General features: G+C 39.8%; 2 protein-coding genes across 3 annotated transcripts; both read right to left on the minus strand.

Moving 5' to 3' along the window:
* LOC105923773 (galactose-specific lectin nattectin) lies at positions 1 to 16,311 on the minus strand. Of its 2 annotated transcripts, none has more exons than XM_036142854.1 (7): positions 16,177 to 16,311; positions 15,905 to 15,961; positions 15,634 to 15,655; positions 15,100 to 15,194; positions 14,747 to 14,881; positions 2,601 to 2,712; positions 1 to 209 (listed from the first exon to the last, which is right to left on the minus strand). In XM_036142854.1, the coding sequence occupies exons 2-7, from the start codon at positions 15,959 to 15,961 to the stop codon at positions 136 to 138; spliced, it is 495 nt and encodes a 164-aa protein (XP_035998747.1). In that variant the 5' UTR covers positions 16,177 to 16,311; the 3' UTR covers positions 1 to 135. The 2 variants fall into 2 exon arrangements, with proteins under 2 accessions (XP_035998747.1, XP_012715168.2); XM_012859714.3 differs by lacking the exons at positions 1 to 209; positions 2,601 to 2,712 and adding exons at positions 13,687 to 13,893; positions 14,194 to 14,305 and having other exon boundaries at positions 16,177 to 16,296.
* LOC105923132 (galactose-specific lectin nattectin) lies at positions 4,903 to 6,957 on the minus strand. Its single transcript, XM_036142870.1, has 5 exons — positions 6,562 to 6,957; positions 6,253 to 6,309; positions 5,991 to 6,012; positions 5,455 to 5,549; positions 4,903 to 5,243 (listed from the first exon to the last, which is right to left on the minus strand). The coding sequence occupies exons 2-5, from the start codon at positions 6,307 to 6,309 to the stop codon at positions 5,097 to 5,099; spliced, it is 321 nt and encodes a 106-aa protein (XP_035998763.1). The 5' UTR covers positions 6,562 to 6,957; the 3' UTR covers positions 4,903 to 5,096.

The following is a 16,311-nucleotide window of genomic DNA, read 5'->3' on the forward strand; positions in this document are numbered from 1 at the left end:
TGTAGATGCAGTTTTGTTTATTTAAAACATGACATGACAGCTGATATATCACAGTATATCTCAGAAGTGACGTCATCGAGGCTTGAGGTTCTGCTGGGAGGCAGATTCTGTCAGAGGTATCAAACCGACTCAAACTCACGAAATTTGAGCTTTGGAACAGACATATTGCAGTTTGATGTCACAGTTGGCATCGTTGACATATTCTCTGCCTGCAAATAACAGTTTAAAAGTTACGTTACTTAACAGAGTGAATCTTTTTCTCCTAAACAAAAACTAATGTAAATTGAAGCAGTTTTATCGTTTCTAAAATATATTTTAATGGAGAAACCTCACATACACAAGTTCGCTCACACATACACCTACAGGTCTTTGAACCCAGATAATTAATTAGTGATTAGTTACTAGTGGTGTTAAATGTTTTGGTTGCTTGTCCCTGTTTGTTCTGTTCTCTCTCACTCAGGTATAGAAGCAGAATCCTAGGAGGATATCTTGTATTTGATTGATCCTTGTCTATTTCTTATCTCCTTCTCTGGTTTTTAATCTTTTGCCTCATCTCTCTCCATTTTTCCCCTTCCGGTTCTCTTTGTCCATTGCATTTGAAATGATCCTAAAATAATATCCTATAGGCCGTGGGCCAGAATCTGTAGGACGCTTCCTTAAGAAGTTTCGTATGAACTGTCAGGGGGCAACTTTCTTCCACCAGGATAAGTTGCTACACATAGCAGTGATCTCAAAACACCAATGTTCCCACGTTTTCGCTTGCACATTAATAAGTTATAGCCGATAAAAAATCTAAACTGTGGCGCTCCGGTCCAAGAGGTCACGTGATTCGATTTTTGCTGCTCAGCCAATCAGATCGCTGTATTGTCAGCTGTGCGCGTTCATCAGTTCATCATGGCTGCGCTCGTAAGATGTTTGTATGCATTTGTTTCCAGATGAAGAAAGCCCAATAATAGCATTTTCTGGCGCCAGCTGGCAGAGATCTTGATGGCAAGAAAAAAATAAATAGCCCAGACCATCCATCCATCCATCCATCCATCCATCCATCCATTTTCTAACACGCTTATCCCCGCTGGGTTTGCGAGGTGCTGGTGCCGAGCTCCAGCTGTCAATGGGTGAGACGCGTTGTATAAACTCGTTGTGCCAAACGAGTTATCCCCTTCGGAATTTGTAGAATTTTGTATTGTATTTTTGAAATCAATAAAAGTTTTAACCTCCAGCTTTGTGAAGTCTAAATATTTTAAACATCACATTCTAGTAAAATGAAATTTATTTTTTTTAAACTCCTAATACGTTGTTCTATTTTTAAAAGAGACATATCTCGTTTTCTTAATACGGTTAATATCTCGATAAGGTTCTTGGTTGAATTAAAATCTTATTAAATCTGATAATTTTGGCTGTGCCTTTATTCAGTGTTCATTTGATCACACGTGAAATCCGCTTTATATAATCTATTCATGCGGGTTTAGCTACCAAAAAAGAAAAAAAGAGAACCAGCAGACAGCTGTGATGGACTTAGGAAGGTGGATTTTGGTTTCAGCAGACAGACATTCGACAATCTAATAACATAAAGCTAATATTTTCGTGACACATCTGGAAATGACCGTTTTCTTTCTCATAACGTATTATACTGGATGGATGGATGAACGATAATGTAACGACACCATTGCTATATTTCGTTAAGAAAAGTAAAACATCCTCATTTCCACGCCTAATAGGTTGGAAATGAGGCGGAGTTGACTAGATTCATTCTTCCAGCTGAATGCGCTCTTGGCGCAGGGAATACAAATTCTGGCGGGGATAAGTCGTTTGGCACAACGACACCTGTGCTATCCTAGCGCAGCAGGTCTTGGTGATATCACAGTAAATTGGGCAAAAGTCTGGACTATTTCTGCCCTGCGATGGACTGGTGACCTGTCCAGTTTATACAACGCCTCTCGCCCATTGACAGCTGGAGATAGACACCGGCACCTCGCGAACGCAGGGATAAGCGTGTTAGAAAATGGATGGATGGATGGATGAATGGATGGATGGTCTGGGCTATTTATTTTTTTCTTGCCATCAAGATCTCTGCCAGGTGGCGCCACAAAATGCTATTATTGGGCTTTCTTCGTCTGGAAACAGACACAACAGAAACAACCATCTTACGGGCGCAGCCATGATGACGTGGTAAACTCGCTCAGCTGACAATACAGCGATCGGATTGGCTGAGCAGCAAAAATCGAATCACGTGACTTATTGGACTGGAGCGCCACAGTTTAGATTTTTTATCGGCTATAACTTCTTAATGTGCAAGTGAAAACGTGGGAACATTGGTGTTTTGAGATCACTGCTATGTGTAGCAACTTATCCCGGTGCAAGAAAGTTGCCCCCTGACAGTTCATACGAAAAGTCACCGTACAGATTCTGGCCCACGGCCTACTATAAAGTATTTTGTATACATTTTTATATCAAGTGCTTTTGCATTAAGAAAACATTTCTGAATGCTGCACTGCTGGTCATGAGTTGCTAGAGAAAAACAGAAACTACAACCTCTGACCAGACGGGTTTGCAACATAACAAATTTGATCAGCTGAATGCGGATCAGTCGTCCTTTTTACCTCCCAAGTTGATTTGCATGCATTTCTCGTTTCCTCCCTGGTTGTTGGGCTCTCCTGGGGACCAATTGCTGAAGTCAAACCGTGACCCATCGCTCCAAAACCACAAACCTACCTGGAAAAGGACATTTTTAAAAGTCAGTTTACTTTCTTTCACTACGGATGCTACAGACGTGTTCCTCTAAGGCAGAGGTCACGGATTAGCGGACCAGGGTCCGGATCCTGACCCACCTGCTGGCTAATCCAGACCCAACCTGATTTAAAACATTTATTTATTACTGCATGTTGTCCAATGACAGTGTCTAAGTCAGGGGTTAAAGTTCTTAAAGTCGCTGTGACAGATTTCCGTCATTTGGAAATTGAGCGCAAAAAGTCCCGTCTAGACTTTGAAGAAGAAAAGTTGGCATTTGACTGGGTTTGATTCGGAAAAAGTAAAAAACAAAACAAAACAAAACAAAAAACCCTGCGCTGTTCTGAAGGAAAGAAGGCAGAGCTGCATCGGTTGTCGGTATGCAGCAGTGTTCACCTGATGAGCAGCTGCGCTCCAGGACACTAAATAAAATGACAAGGAATTTTGATGCTTACAGAATTGTTAAGAAAACTACATTAAAAAGAGAAAACAAATAAACTGCAGCTACAACATGGACTGGAGAACAGGTTCTAACTGGGTGAGGCCAGAGAAAGGCGATTCTCAGAGAGCTTTTATGAAGTTAAAGTGGATCGCGGACACAGGGTTCATCCTGGACAGGTCTCCAGTCACTGGGCTTTTTAATTATTTTGTTATTTTATTATTGAGTAAAAACATAAAGGTAAAAAAAAAATACAACTGTTCCAAATGACCAGTCAGTCACGGTATCTTTGTCAGCATTTATCATCCTAAGAAATTTAATATCATGTTTTTAGTACAGGGGCCAGGACCAGTTCTACAGGGGCACAGGCCCCCGTTGGCCCCTGTCTAGAACCGCCCCTGACAGGGAGCCAGTGGAGTTAATGCACAGATGTGAAGTAGATGTAATGATGAAGCTGCTGTCCTCTGAATCAGCTGCAGTTTATGGAGGTTTTCCGGAGGACAGAGAGGAAAAGGGAGCTGGGATTGTAAAGCGGACTGTGGACCAGTTTGTTAACAGTGTGAAGGAAGAACTTGATGCTGCAGAGATGAAAGTAACCCAGATGATGATGTGGATGTGGAAAGTGATGGAGAGGCTGTCCAGGATGACGCAAAGGCTCTAAAGCTGAAAGGTGGCAGAGATACAGAAATTTTCAATGGATATTTTAAAAGTACCAGATTTAGTTGACTTTGCACACTAAGCACCTAAGCCAACTAATGCGGCATGATGTCCACGGCCCCGAGAGTATATGGGCTGGCGAGAAATTTTTTTCAGTCAAATATTATTTTTGCTTCAACCCCTGTGCTAACTTCACTTGTTAATATGGCAAAGCCCTCCGGAGCGTTCCCAAACATATCCGCTTGCTCATACATACGGAGAAAATAGCTGATTTAAAGGCGCAGAACGAATGAGCACCTTGATATGTGCTTGAGGTTGGCTTTGTTGCCAATCAAACCCAGGTTTGAAATCCTTGCAGGGCAGCCTAAAGCTCACTTCTCTCATTAAGCCATACATTTTTTTTAAAAAAGAGTTCTGCTGTTTTACAAAAGATGTGAATGTCAAGAAATTGTCTATATACCAAACTGTGAAAGATTGTGGTTCTCTATTTCAAAAAGCACTTTGGATTTTAAAATAGAAAAACATTCTATTTTTATGTTATTTTTTTGTTTAAAAAAGTCAATGTATAAGGTGGACGAATAAACTTTTCATTTCAGTGTTAAATACTGTTTAAAGTAACGGATTGTAATAAAAAATGTGTCCGTACCTTTACTGGTTGTTGATTTTCTTTATTCGGATTTTTAATTAGTGACCCCTGCTCTAAGGTCTCTTTCTCCGCAGAACAACTTAGCAATGTCATACGACTGTGATACTTTGGAAGTCCTTTGAGGATGAGGTTCTACATAGATATATTGAAGGGACCTGGAGAAAAGCAGCGTTTTAGGTTAAAGTCCACCCTTGACTAATCTTTGTCGTCAACATCACACAAGTCATCTTGGTGAGATCAGAGGACTATCTATGCTATCAAACCTTCAGAATCATGGCGTGCAGTTTAAGCATTAAATGTGTTGAGCATCTCCTCTGAGCTCCATAATATCTGCCTGATCTCTGAGCTGCGACCCTCCTGCTTGACATCTGAATGCATCTGATGTATCCAGTATGAAGAAAGGTGAGCTACTCCTAACATATCAACCTGAAGCAAATTCTGCTGAACAGCACCTTTCTCATCTTACAGGGAAGAATCCTTGTTACGTCACTATGGTCCTTTATTATCATGGTCACCTCAGGTCTCCAGAGGTGGACCAGAGGTGGAACCTTACCCAGCCTCACAATGTGTTCACTTTCAGTTGATCATCAAGGCCAGTGGAACATGGGCAGATTTATGGTTGTTTCTCTAAGTCCTCACCTTCACTGCGTTGTAGCCTCCTACCCAGGTGCTCGTGTATGATCCTGTCTTTTCCAAGATCAAATCTCTGATGAAGTTGTAGTCCTCCTGAGTCTGGATGGAGGCCAGATTTCCATTTAATTGATTACAGATTTTCTGCAGTGAATACAATGAAGAAAAGGATTGTAATCATATTCCCCATTGACAAATGTGAATCATCAAATGCCCTGATGTCCCAGATTGTGTCCCGCCTTTAATCTGAAGAACACGAGCCAAATTCCTGGGACCACATTTCTTTTCAGCTGTAGTTTCAGTCTTAAAGTCGTGACTTTTTACACTCATGGATTTCTGGGACTTACTTACTTACCTCAGCTTCAGCCCAATCCCTTTCTTGCCTTATAATCCTGTAACAGCGGCCCTTGTACAAAGTGAACCCAGGGGGGCGGGTGCCACAGAAAACATCTGCAAAAAAGGGGAAACTTTACAAACTTTGAAACACAACAGCTGTGTAAATATCACTTGCCAACACTGACTAAAGGTGTAGAGCTTTAGGTGCAAAACAACATAATCAGGGCTGAACCAAATCAGGAAACCTTTATCAGGAAAAGTGAATAATATTAAAGGATCCATCAAGTAACATCTCCCCACAACTAGACTGAGATCTCCAGTGAACAAACGTGGATTTAATTCAACTGCTGTTGAGGCCACAAAAAAGTCAAACATCTGGATCCAGGGAACCATCATCCATGTTGTAAATGCAAATATAGCTCAAAACAATAATACACATATTTAACCTCCTCAATCATCACCAGGTAGAGCATAAAGTGTCAAGAGTTTCTTTATCCTAAAACCTGAAACGTCACACTGGAAGCTCCCAACCACAAAAAAAAGAAAAGTACAAACCTGAATTTATAGGATCTTGAGCCTGTGGATAAAAAAAGTCAGGAAAAATTAATACACAGATAAAAGAAATAAACCAAATGGTACATCTTCCTCAATATTAGTTTTTTTGCCCTATAACCAGTACAATCAGAAATTGGAATACAAATAAAGAGGAAATGATCATGGTTGATTTTTTTCAGTGATTCTCTGAGAAAACACTAAAAGCTAAATCTTTAACTGTATATTTCCTGAACAGCAAACAGAAGAGAAGGACTTTACTCACGTTTACTTCAAGGCCAAATCCACACAGGAGCAAAGAGAAAAGAAGGACGGATGTCATCTGTGTTAAAATAGGAAACATTCATTTAATCTTTCCTCCAATACTCTGAGATGTAACCCAAAACATTAGGAGACGATTTTCTGAGATGTCTTACAAAAGCAAAAAGATGATCACGATGGAAATAGTTTTAACGTGTTTAGAGTCCTCCAAAAATTAGAAAAATAATTTTAATTTTACTATGCAAGAATATGTTTCTAATGTATTTGTTTATAAATGTCCATTTTTTTCTGGTTTTGTTGAGTCAGACCTTACCTTGTTGCAATGATGAATCAAAGCAGCAGCAGCAGAGGGACTCCCTGGAAGCCGTGTTCCTTCAGCAAGAGAGAAAATGGTTTATATACGTTTGACGGGCTTCAAGATATCGAACGGCTACATTAAGCACGTCACCTGTTGCACAATCAGTTTATGTTTTCTTGTAGTGTTAGGCTGAGGCGAACCTCGGAGGGACAGTTTGGCCTGAACAGAGACAAAAAGATATGATAAAACAAATCTGAACATGAAATAAACATCAGGGAGAGACTGCTTGTCTGGCTCGGTGTCTTCTGGCCTTGATGGTCCGGAGCTCCAAAAGGTTTTCAGATTGTGTGTACAGGAAGGCAAAGGCACATTTAATTATATAGCACATTTCAGTAGAGAGACAATGCAAAGTGCTTTACATTCATAAAATATAGGAAAATAAAACAGAATAAAAGCAAGTTGGAATAAAATGCAGAAACAAAATTGAACATGGGAAATTAAAAATTAAAAGCAAACAAGTAAAAACAGTTGGAATACAACGTAAACTAATTATATTTCAGTAATACAGTTCAATTAGTTCAACAGTCAAAGGCAATCCTAAACAATCTTGATTTAAAGGAACTCAGGCTTTCAGCACTTTTCCAGTTTTCTGGGAGTTTGTTCCAGATCAGTGAAGCATAGGAACTAAATGCTGCTTCTCCATGTCTGGTTCTGGTTCTGGTTCTGCAGAGCAGGCTGGAGCCAGAAGACCTGAGTGGTCTGGAGGGTTGATGCCCTGATAAGGCAGCGCCTAGGGACCCCGTGTAAAGCGGGGTCTGGGGCAGTAACGCAAGGCCTCAGTCAATCGTTCCCCCAAAATGTGTGATGGACGGTTGTACTGGAACTGAAATTTCGATTGTAATGCAAATTGCAGTTGACTAATAAAATTGATTGATTGATTGATTGATTGATTGATTGATTGATAACAAGTCTGTGATGTATTTAGGAGCTAAGCCATTCAGGGATTTATAGACTAACAGAAGGATTTTAAAGTCTATTCTCTGAGATCCAGGGAGCCATGGAAGGACTTCAGAACCGGGTCCATGTTCTCTACGTTCTTAGTCTTAGTGAGGACTTCAGAACCGGGTCCATGTTCTCTACGTTCTTAGTCTTAGTGAGGACTTCAGAACCGGGTCCATGTTCTCTACGTTCTTAGTCTTAGTGAGGACTTTAGAACCGGGTCCATGTTCTCTACGTTCTTAGTCTTAGTGGAAGGACTTCAGAACCGGGTCCATGTTCTCTACGTTCTTAGTCTTAGTGAGGACTTCAGAACCGTATCCATGCTCTCTACGTTCTTAGTCTTAGAGGAAGGACTTCAGAACCGTATCCATGTTCTCTACATTCTTAGTCTTGGTGAGGACTTCAGAACCGGGTCCATGTTCTCTACGTTCTTAGTCTTAGTGAGGACTTCAGAACCGGGTCCATGTTCTCTACCTTCTTAGTCTTAGTGAGGACTTCAGAACCGGGTCAATGTTCTCTACGTTCTTAGTCTTAGTGAGGACTTCAGAACTGGGTCCATGTTCTCTACGTTCTTAGTCTTGGTGAGGACTTCAGAACCGGGTCCATGTTCTCTACGTTCTTAGTCTTAGTGAGGACTTCAGAACCGGGTCCATGTTCTCTACGTTCTTAGTCTTAGTGAGGACATCTACTCAAAGCCTCAGATAGCTCTGGCAACCGCAGCAACGATTCGCCTCCTCTTTATTCCACCATCACCTTGCAGCAGTGGCTTTGCTGTGGCTCTTCTCTTTGTGGACATCAGATAAACTCATTCAATCAACTTTGAGCCAACGGTCATAAAAACATAGCCTGACTCGATCCATATGGATGTAGATCTGCCGAGCTCCACACAGCTCCACACATGCAGCTGGACTCGCTGCCATTGGGAGGGATTTCAGTACGACATAAAATGGATGAGCCAATCAGGATCGCAGGGCAGGATTTTCGTAGATGTGACGCAACAGAGAAGCATCTGTTTGGATTCAGACAACAATGGCGGCTCGCAGCGAGGAAGCAAGCATTGACCAGACGTCCCCGAGTCATCATTTTGGATGACCTGTTCCTGGCAAAAGCTGTCCCCGATTTCAGTGTATCATGATGGAGTAAAAAAGTTGAATGCAGGAAGAGGTATTTACCCGGTCCTGCCGCTGTTCAGACGTAGTAGAAGAGTTGAGCGTTACCCGCCCCGTCGGCATTGCAGATCAGGCTAAACAAACCAGCAACGCGTTCGAGACTCTGCGCCCATCCGCTTAGCAAAATCAGAGACGTCTTCGTTAGAGAAATCTGGTCAACCTGTAACATTCATTATCTATTTGTAAAAGAGGCTAATAATGATGATCCAGAGCTATAGCTGAAAAACATTCAAATCTGATCTAGTTCAGTTTCACCAGGGGTCCGTTCTTCGTACGTTGCTTAAAACATCCAAGATCAAATGAGACATCCAAGATGATTTCATCCGGCTAATCATGATCCGGCTAATTGGGTTCTTCGAACACACCTGTTGTTTACGATTAGTATGGCTGGATTGAGTTATCTGAGACAACTCCGCGTTCATGCGTTTGTTTAAAAGGGGAAATGTATCGATAGTAGAAACATTGATCAGCAACGCTGCTATTGGCTGTTCAGCATGGCCAAAGAACGCCCACAGTTTTTCCTCCCAAACAGAACAAGAGCTTTTAATGGAAGGTTATACCGAATTTGAGTCATTAATTAAAACAACAAGGAACACCTCAAAGTCTGCTAAAGCCAGGAGAGAGGGCTGGCAAAAAGTAGCAAACAAATTAATGTGTAAATACTGTCCATGGTAGATGTTTCTATCACTTTCTACAGTATGAATTTTTGCATTTTAATAATCTCATATTTACTTTGTTCTTTTATATCAGAGCCTCCACGGGACCCACTAGAACATGGGGACAAGTAAAAGTGAAATACAAGAATATTCTACAAAATGGTAGCCTTTAATTATTATACTTTATTTTAAAAAGGCACTTGTTATGTCAAGAGATCCAAATTTCGGTGTCATTCCTTAGACACGGGAAGTAAAGGACACGTGCAAATTGGGAATTTTAACAAAAAAAAATCTTTATCCATAAAAAATGAAAATCTTCTTTTTCAAGTCATACACAGTTTACACGGTAAAACTGTATTGCTCCGTGTCTAGATAATCCATCCATAGTTTTTTCTAATACAATGTACGACTCGACAGGAAGCAAGCCTTTCAAAGTAAAACTAAACTTCACAATAAAATAGCCCGAACAAATCTTCTTACGGAATAGGATAAAAATAAAAAGCAAACCATAATACAAATAACTTAAATATTTTAGATTTATGGCTCCAACACCACTTTTTCCTCTTTAACAGCCACTGTTAAATGATGTGTTTGTCTGTTTATAACAGCCACCAAGAAAATCTCTCTACACTGTCGCGCTGCGCTAAAGGATCCTGTCTATTGCGCAATACGCGATTAATTCGAAAAACTCTGCAAATTATTCTTCCACCTTCCGCAACAGGTTGCTGTCGTAAAAATGGACATGGCTACGACAGACTTCCCTATCTCCTCCGCTTATACAGCCGTGATCTAATCTTGTTTACATGAAATAAGCCTGCTCTGGAGCAGGCTTAAGCTGGCGCACATGTTGCTATGACAACAAGTCCAGGAAGTCTTTCGATGAACCAAACGATCCAAGATCATGCCAAATCGTCAACAATGAAATCCTGCTAACTGAGTTAGCGACGTACGAAGAACGGACCCCAGGTATGATTCACACATAAATAATTGGACCAAATTCCAGAAAACAATCTAAACTTATAATTTAATTCTGCTTGTGGAATGAAGTTGTGAAACAGACCGGAAGAAGAATTGAATCCATGTCAAAACATGAACAGTTATTCTCAGTCACTGTTGGAATAACGTCACTGTTGTAGCACAGTACTAAACATGGTTAAAGTTTGGTTTATCACTTTTACATCAGCTGAAGACTCAATCTTTGATCAGACTTCAGTGTCTGGATACAAGACAAATGTACTATGTCAATGTGTCCAAGAAACCGGTGTATTTTAATCAACAAACAACATATAAAACTAAAGACTTCTTGTCCAACATTGATAAATTCCTTTATTCATTTACAAAGATTAAGATAAACCCTCAATCAAATATTTTTTTTTGTTTAAACTAGAAGCTCTGAGATCCCCAAAGCATTTCAGATGTTAACCTAAACTTTGGTGGTTCAGATCCACCCAGGTATATCAGTAAATATTGGTGATGATGCAACAAATAATGCAAAGAATATCTGAAGACACAAAGTTCACAAATTAACTTTGTGTCTTCAGATGGGAGGGATTATATCAGACATCGCAGAGCAGTTTTCTGTGCTTCCAGATGCATTGACTTTTACTGCTGTCAATAAATGCAAGACTCTGGCATATTTTTCTTCTTGCTAACACATCCAGTCTATTGATTGGATTCTCTGGCTGCAGATTTGATGCCTAGAATTTTGTTCCTGGACATCTGATAGAGCACTGATATAAACATTGATTGATCTAGATAAAACCTCTTTAAAATCTATCTTTAGATAGATTGTGAACCAATCCCGAGCAATCTCAGTCAAACCTACACAATGTTGGAGATGATTTAATACAATGCCATGATCACAAGAATAGAACAATGACCAGCATTTTCATTCATCCTGAAGTTGTTCACAACTCTTAATAGAGTTGATTCAGTACTGTGGTTTATACAGAACCCAGATTGAAATGTCTCAAAAAGTGAGATTTCATTGTGGGGGTCTCCACATAAAGACTCCAGTCCTTGGTGCCCTATAACTTCTTTATGTTTTTGCTTTAACACAGCTGAGTAAAATAATCACTTAATTAATAGGATTCTGTAACACATGGGTCCATACTCATCAGGTAATATAGCCATTTCGTTCAGGTGTTTTGGACCAGGGACACATCTAAAAGTTCCAGGACTCGCTTCCTCTCTGTTTTGATATGACTCATTGATAAGTCAAGTATTTAGTGTAGATTGATTTAGAGAAAAGTTGTTCTGTTGTTTACAGATTCAAAGCTCTGCTTCAAGCATTTTCATCTTCAGAATCAAATGTTTCAGATGAACTCTGGTTCGGTCTGTCCCACACATGGCTGGCTGAGGGCCAGAGAGCCTCCTCACGCAGATGGCGTGTTGCAGCACCCAACACAGTCTCTCTCTTAGTGTTTTTTCATTGCAAATGTGACTGTATATGGTAGAAAACATGGGTATAACTCGGATCAATCACACATCCGCATTAATCCACTTTGTTGCACTTAATCAAACTTGAAATACAAGTTTGATTAATTGCACGACCGTAATCATCATCACCATCATGCACAGTAGTTTGGTGAGATAATAAAATCTGGTAGTGCCAGGTTTTTCTCATGAAGAGACAAACCAAAACTGACAGAAGAAGCAGTAATTTTAATATTTAAATTTGACATCAAACATTTTCATTCTTAACAGAGTTATAGCAGCATATATTTCATCATTAATAGAGGAGAATAAAAATAACCCTAGGTTTCTCTTTAGTACAGTTGCCAGATTACCCACAATCATAGCTGTAATGATCCCTGTCTGTTCCTGCCTGTGACTGTTGCTGCAGTGCCATGATGTCACTCCCTCTGATTCACTGATAATCAGATCTGAGTGATTACACCTGTGACTGTTCTGATTACTGGGAGCTGTTGCGCCTGGGAGGGGCACTATGTATTCAGTGACCCACTGATTTGGATGCCCATGACTGTGCCATCAGGATCAATCTTCAGAGCCAGTGTAACCTCCCTGCATCTTAGAAAGTTAGCACCGTTTATTCAGTGGCTTCAGAGCTCATCATAGCACTGAAAAGGTTCTGGTGTCACATGTGACGAGAACACCCCACATACACATACACATCCATGTAAATGAAACCATTTAAATGGAGACTGTGAGGCTTGTGTTGATGGGGATTTTGCTCAATGGAAATGTGAATGCCCAAATTTATTTTTGTACAAAGAGGTCCCCCTGCTGGCTAAAAAAGTGAGAGACAGCTTTGTCTCATCTCAAATTTTTCTCAAGTTAATTTTTCTCCCACAAATTGGCCTTCTCTTGAAAGAAGTGAGAAGGTAAAAAGGCTTTTCCAGAGCATCCAGCGTCAGTAAATATTGGTGATGATGCTACAAATAATGCGCCCATAGAGAAACAGAAAAGGAAGGTATGTACATTAAATATACCTCTCTCTCTTTTTTCCTTTTTTAACATAAGAATTGACACATGCAGGTACTGCTTTGGGAAGTGTGTATTGTTATTTCCCAGCGAGAATTTTCATAATTTAAAAGCAGGAAATGTAAGGTCATCCAAGTTGTTATTCCATCTAGACATGCCTGTAGTTGAAGTAATTGATTGGATTCATCAGGATTCATTAATAAATGAATGTGCCTGGGTCAATTGTCAATTGTCCCAGGCGCAGGACAGAAGGGGTGCCCAAAACTGAAACTCTGACCATCAAAATACAGGCAGAAGTAATTTTTCAGAAAATATTTGTGAAAAAAATTTAATATTAGAGTAGCTATATATATATATTTCTGCATTAGGTATATGTAATATGTTTTCTTTAAATAAGGAACCTTTAGAACTCCCCCCACCCCAACATAAAATGGTTTGACCATTAGGATAACAGCTGCCTGCAAGTTTGAAAGTTCGTTCTGCTGCAAACTAAGAATCACAGGTGCACAGAAAAGAAAAGAGAAAGGCTTGAGGGATTTTATTAGTAAATACATTTTTAAAAACTGAGGATGAGTCAGGAACAAGTCTAGGAACGGAAATGCAGAGGAATGATACCCATCCAGAGCCTGGTAAGAAGAAATGCGTTTATCAATGTGATTTTAAAGTACAGCATCCGCTAGCTAGTGTAAGGGGGAAAACGTCCATCCTAGAAGATGGACCCAACCCAATGTCATTGTCTTCTGTCAGTGTTGTCAGTGTTGTTTGTGTTACCTTGACCTTTGATTCATTGATGCTCTATGAATGATGCTACAGGAAAGTTTCCATTTTATGCACATGTTTTAGAAATAAAGTAGGTGAAGTAAAACCAAGTCTGTAGATGCATTTTTGTTTATTTCAAACATGACATGACAGCTGATATATCACAGTATCTCCCAGAAGCGACGTCATTGAAGCTAGTGATTCTGCTGGGAGGCAGATTCTGTCAGTTTTCAAACCCAACCCAGGGAACCATTATGGGTCTTTGGAACAGACAAACGACCGTTTGGTGTTACATATGGCATCGTTGACATACTCTCTGCCTGTAAAAAAAAGTTTTAAAGCAAAGTCATCCAACAGAGCCAATAGTTTTTCTCCTGGTAAATATTAATGGAAAAATATATAAAAAAAAAAAAAATAAATAAATAAAAAATAGCAAAAAAAAACTAAACACAAACTGATAACACTGTAAATTCAAACAGTTTTAGTCTATGTAAATCGTCTATCGCAGTATATTTATATATATATATATATATATATATATATATATATATATATATATATATATATACAAATTGCAACATAATTTGAACAGTTGAATGCGGATCAGTCGTCGTTTTTACCGCCCAAGTTGAGTTGCATGCAGTGCTCGTTTCCTCCACTGTTGTTGGGCTCCCCTTTGGACCAACCGCTGAAGGCAAACTTTGACCCATCACTCCAAAACCAAACACCTTCCTGAAAAGGTAGGATTTTAAAATCTGTTTACTTTCTTTCACTCCAGATGTTACAGACGTGTTCCTCTAAGGTCTCTTTCTAATCAGAACAATTTGGCAATGTCATACGATTGTGATACTTTGGAAGTCCTTTTAGGGAAGAGACTTTGTTTCGACTAAACCTAAGGTTCTACAAGGACATATTGAAGGGACCTGGAGAGAAGCAGCTGTTTAGGTTAAAGTTATATTTCCATTTGAAACACTAACTCCACCCTAGACTAATCTTTATCGTTAACTTTTCACGAGTCAGTTTGGTGAGATCAGAGGACTATCTATGCTATCAAAATCTTCAGAATCATGGTGTGCAGTTTAAGCATTAAACCTCACAATGTGTTCACTTTTAGTTGATCAACAAGGCCAGTTGAAAATGGGCAGATTTATGTTTGTTTCTCTAAGTCCTCACCTTCACTGCGTCGTAGCCTCCTACCCAGGTGCTCTTGTATGATCCTGCCTCTTTGTAGATCAGCTTGCTGATGAAGTTGTACTCATCCTGTCTGTGGATGGAGGCCAGGTTTCCATTGAATTCATTACAGGCCTTCTGCAGGGAATATAATAAAGAAAAGGATCATAATCATTGTCCCCATTGAAAAATGTGAATCATCAAACACCCGGATGTCCCAGGTTGTGTCCCGCCTTTAATCTGAAGAACACGAGCCAAATTCCTGGGACCCCAATTTCTTTTTAGCTGTAGTTTCAGTCTTAAAGTCGTGACTTTTTACACTCATGGATTTCTGGGACAAACAGCTGTTTACTTACCTCAGCTTCAGCCCATTCCATTTCCTGCTCTCTAAACAGGTAGCAGCGGCCGCTGTACCAAGTGAACCCAGGAGGGCAGCTGGCACAGAAATCCGCTGCAAAAAAGGGGAATTTTTACAGGCTTTAAAACACAACAGTTGAATCAAAATCACTTTGTTAACACTGATTAAAGACGTAGAGCTGTTGGAGCAAAACAACATAGTAAGGGTGGCACCATATCAGGAAAACGTTATCAGGAAAACTGAATAGTTTTAAAGGATCCACAAGGAATATGTTCCCACAACTAGACTGAGATTCCCAGAAAACAACCTTGGATTTATTCCGACTGGCACTGAGGCCACAAAAAGTCAAACATCTAGATCCAGGGAACCATCATCCATGTTGTAAATGCAAAAATAGCTCAAACCACTGATATACATATTCAACCTCCTCAATCATCACCAATTAGAGCATAAAGTGTCAAGAGTTTCTTTATCCTGAAACCTGCAACGCCACTCTGAAAGTGTCAAACCACAAAAAGAGGAAAGCACAAACCTGAATTTGAAGGACATCTTGCCTGTGGATCCAAAAAAAGAGTAATTTAAGATCAATACGAATAGAAACGAAATAAACCAAAGGTACCTTTTCCTCAATGTTAGCTTCATTGTGCTGTAACTGTTAAAATCAGAACTTGGAATACAAATAAGTTAAAGAGGAAATGATCATGGTTGATTTTTTTCAGTGATTCTCTGAGAAGAACACTAAAAGCTAAATCTTTAACTGTATATTTCCTTAACGGCAAACAGAACAGAAGGACTTTACTCACGTTTACTTCAAGGCCAAATCCACAAAGGAGCAAAGTGAAAAGAAGGACGGATGTCATCTGTGTTAAAATAGGAAACATTAATTTCATATTTCCTCCAAATGCTCTGAGATCTAACCCAAAACATTAGGAGACGATTTCCTGAGATGCCTTATAAAAGCTAATGAACCAAATGGCACATTTTCCCAAAAATATGATCTTGATGGAAATATATTTTACATATTTAGACTTCTCTAAGTGGCCTTTTTTTCTGGTTTTGTTGAGTCAGACCTTACCTTGTTGCAATGATGAATCAAAGCAGCAGCAGCAGAGGGACTCACTGGAAGCCGTGTTCCTTCAGCAAGAGAGTCGAGGGTTTATATATGTTTGCTTTTAGGTGAGGCAGATATTCCCTGACCATCTCTCAGAGG

The sequence above is a fragment of the Fundulus heteroclitus genome, chromosome 1 (assembly GCF_011125445.2).
Source record: "Fundulus heteroclitus isolate FHET01 chromosome 1, MU-UCD_Fhet_4.1, whole genome shotgun sequence".
Lineage (NCBI taxonomy): Eukaryota > Metazoa > Chordata > Actinopteri > Cyprinodontiformes > Fundulidae > Fundulus > Fundulus heteroclitus.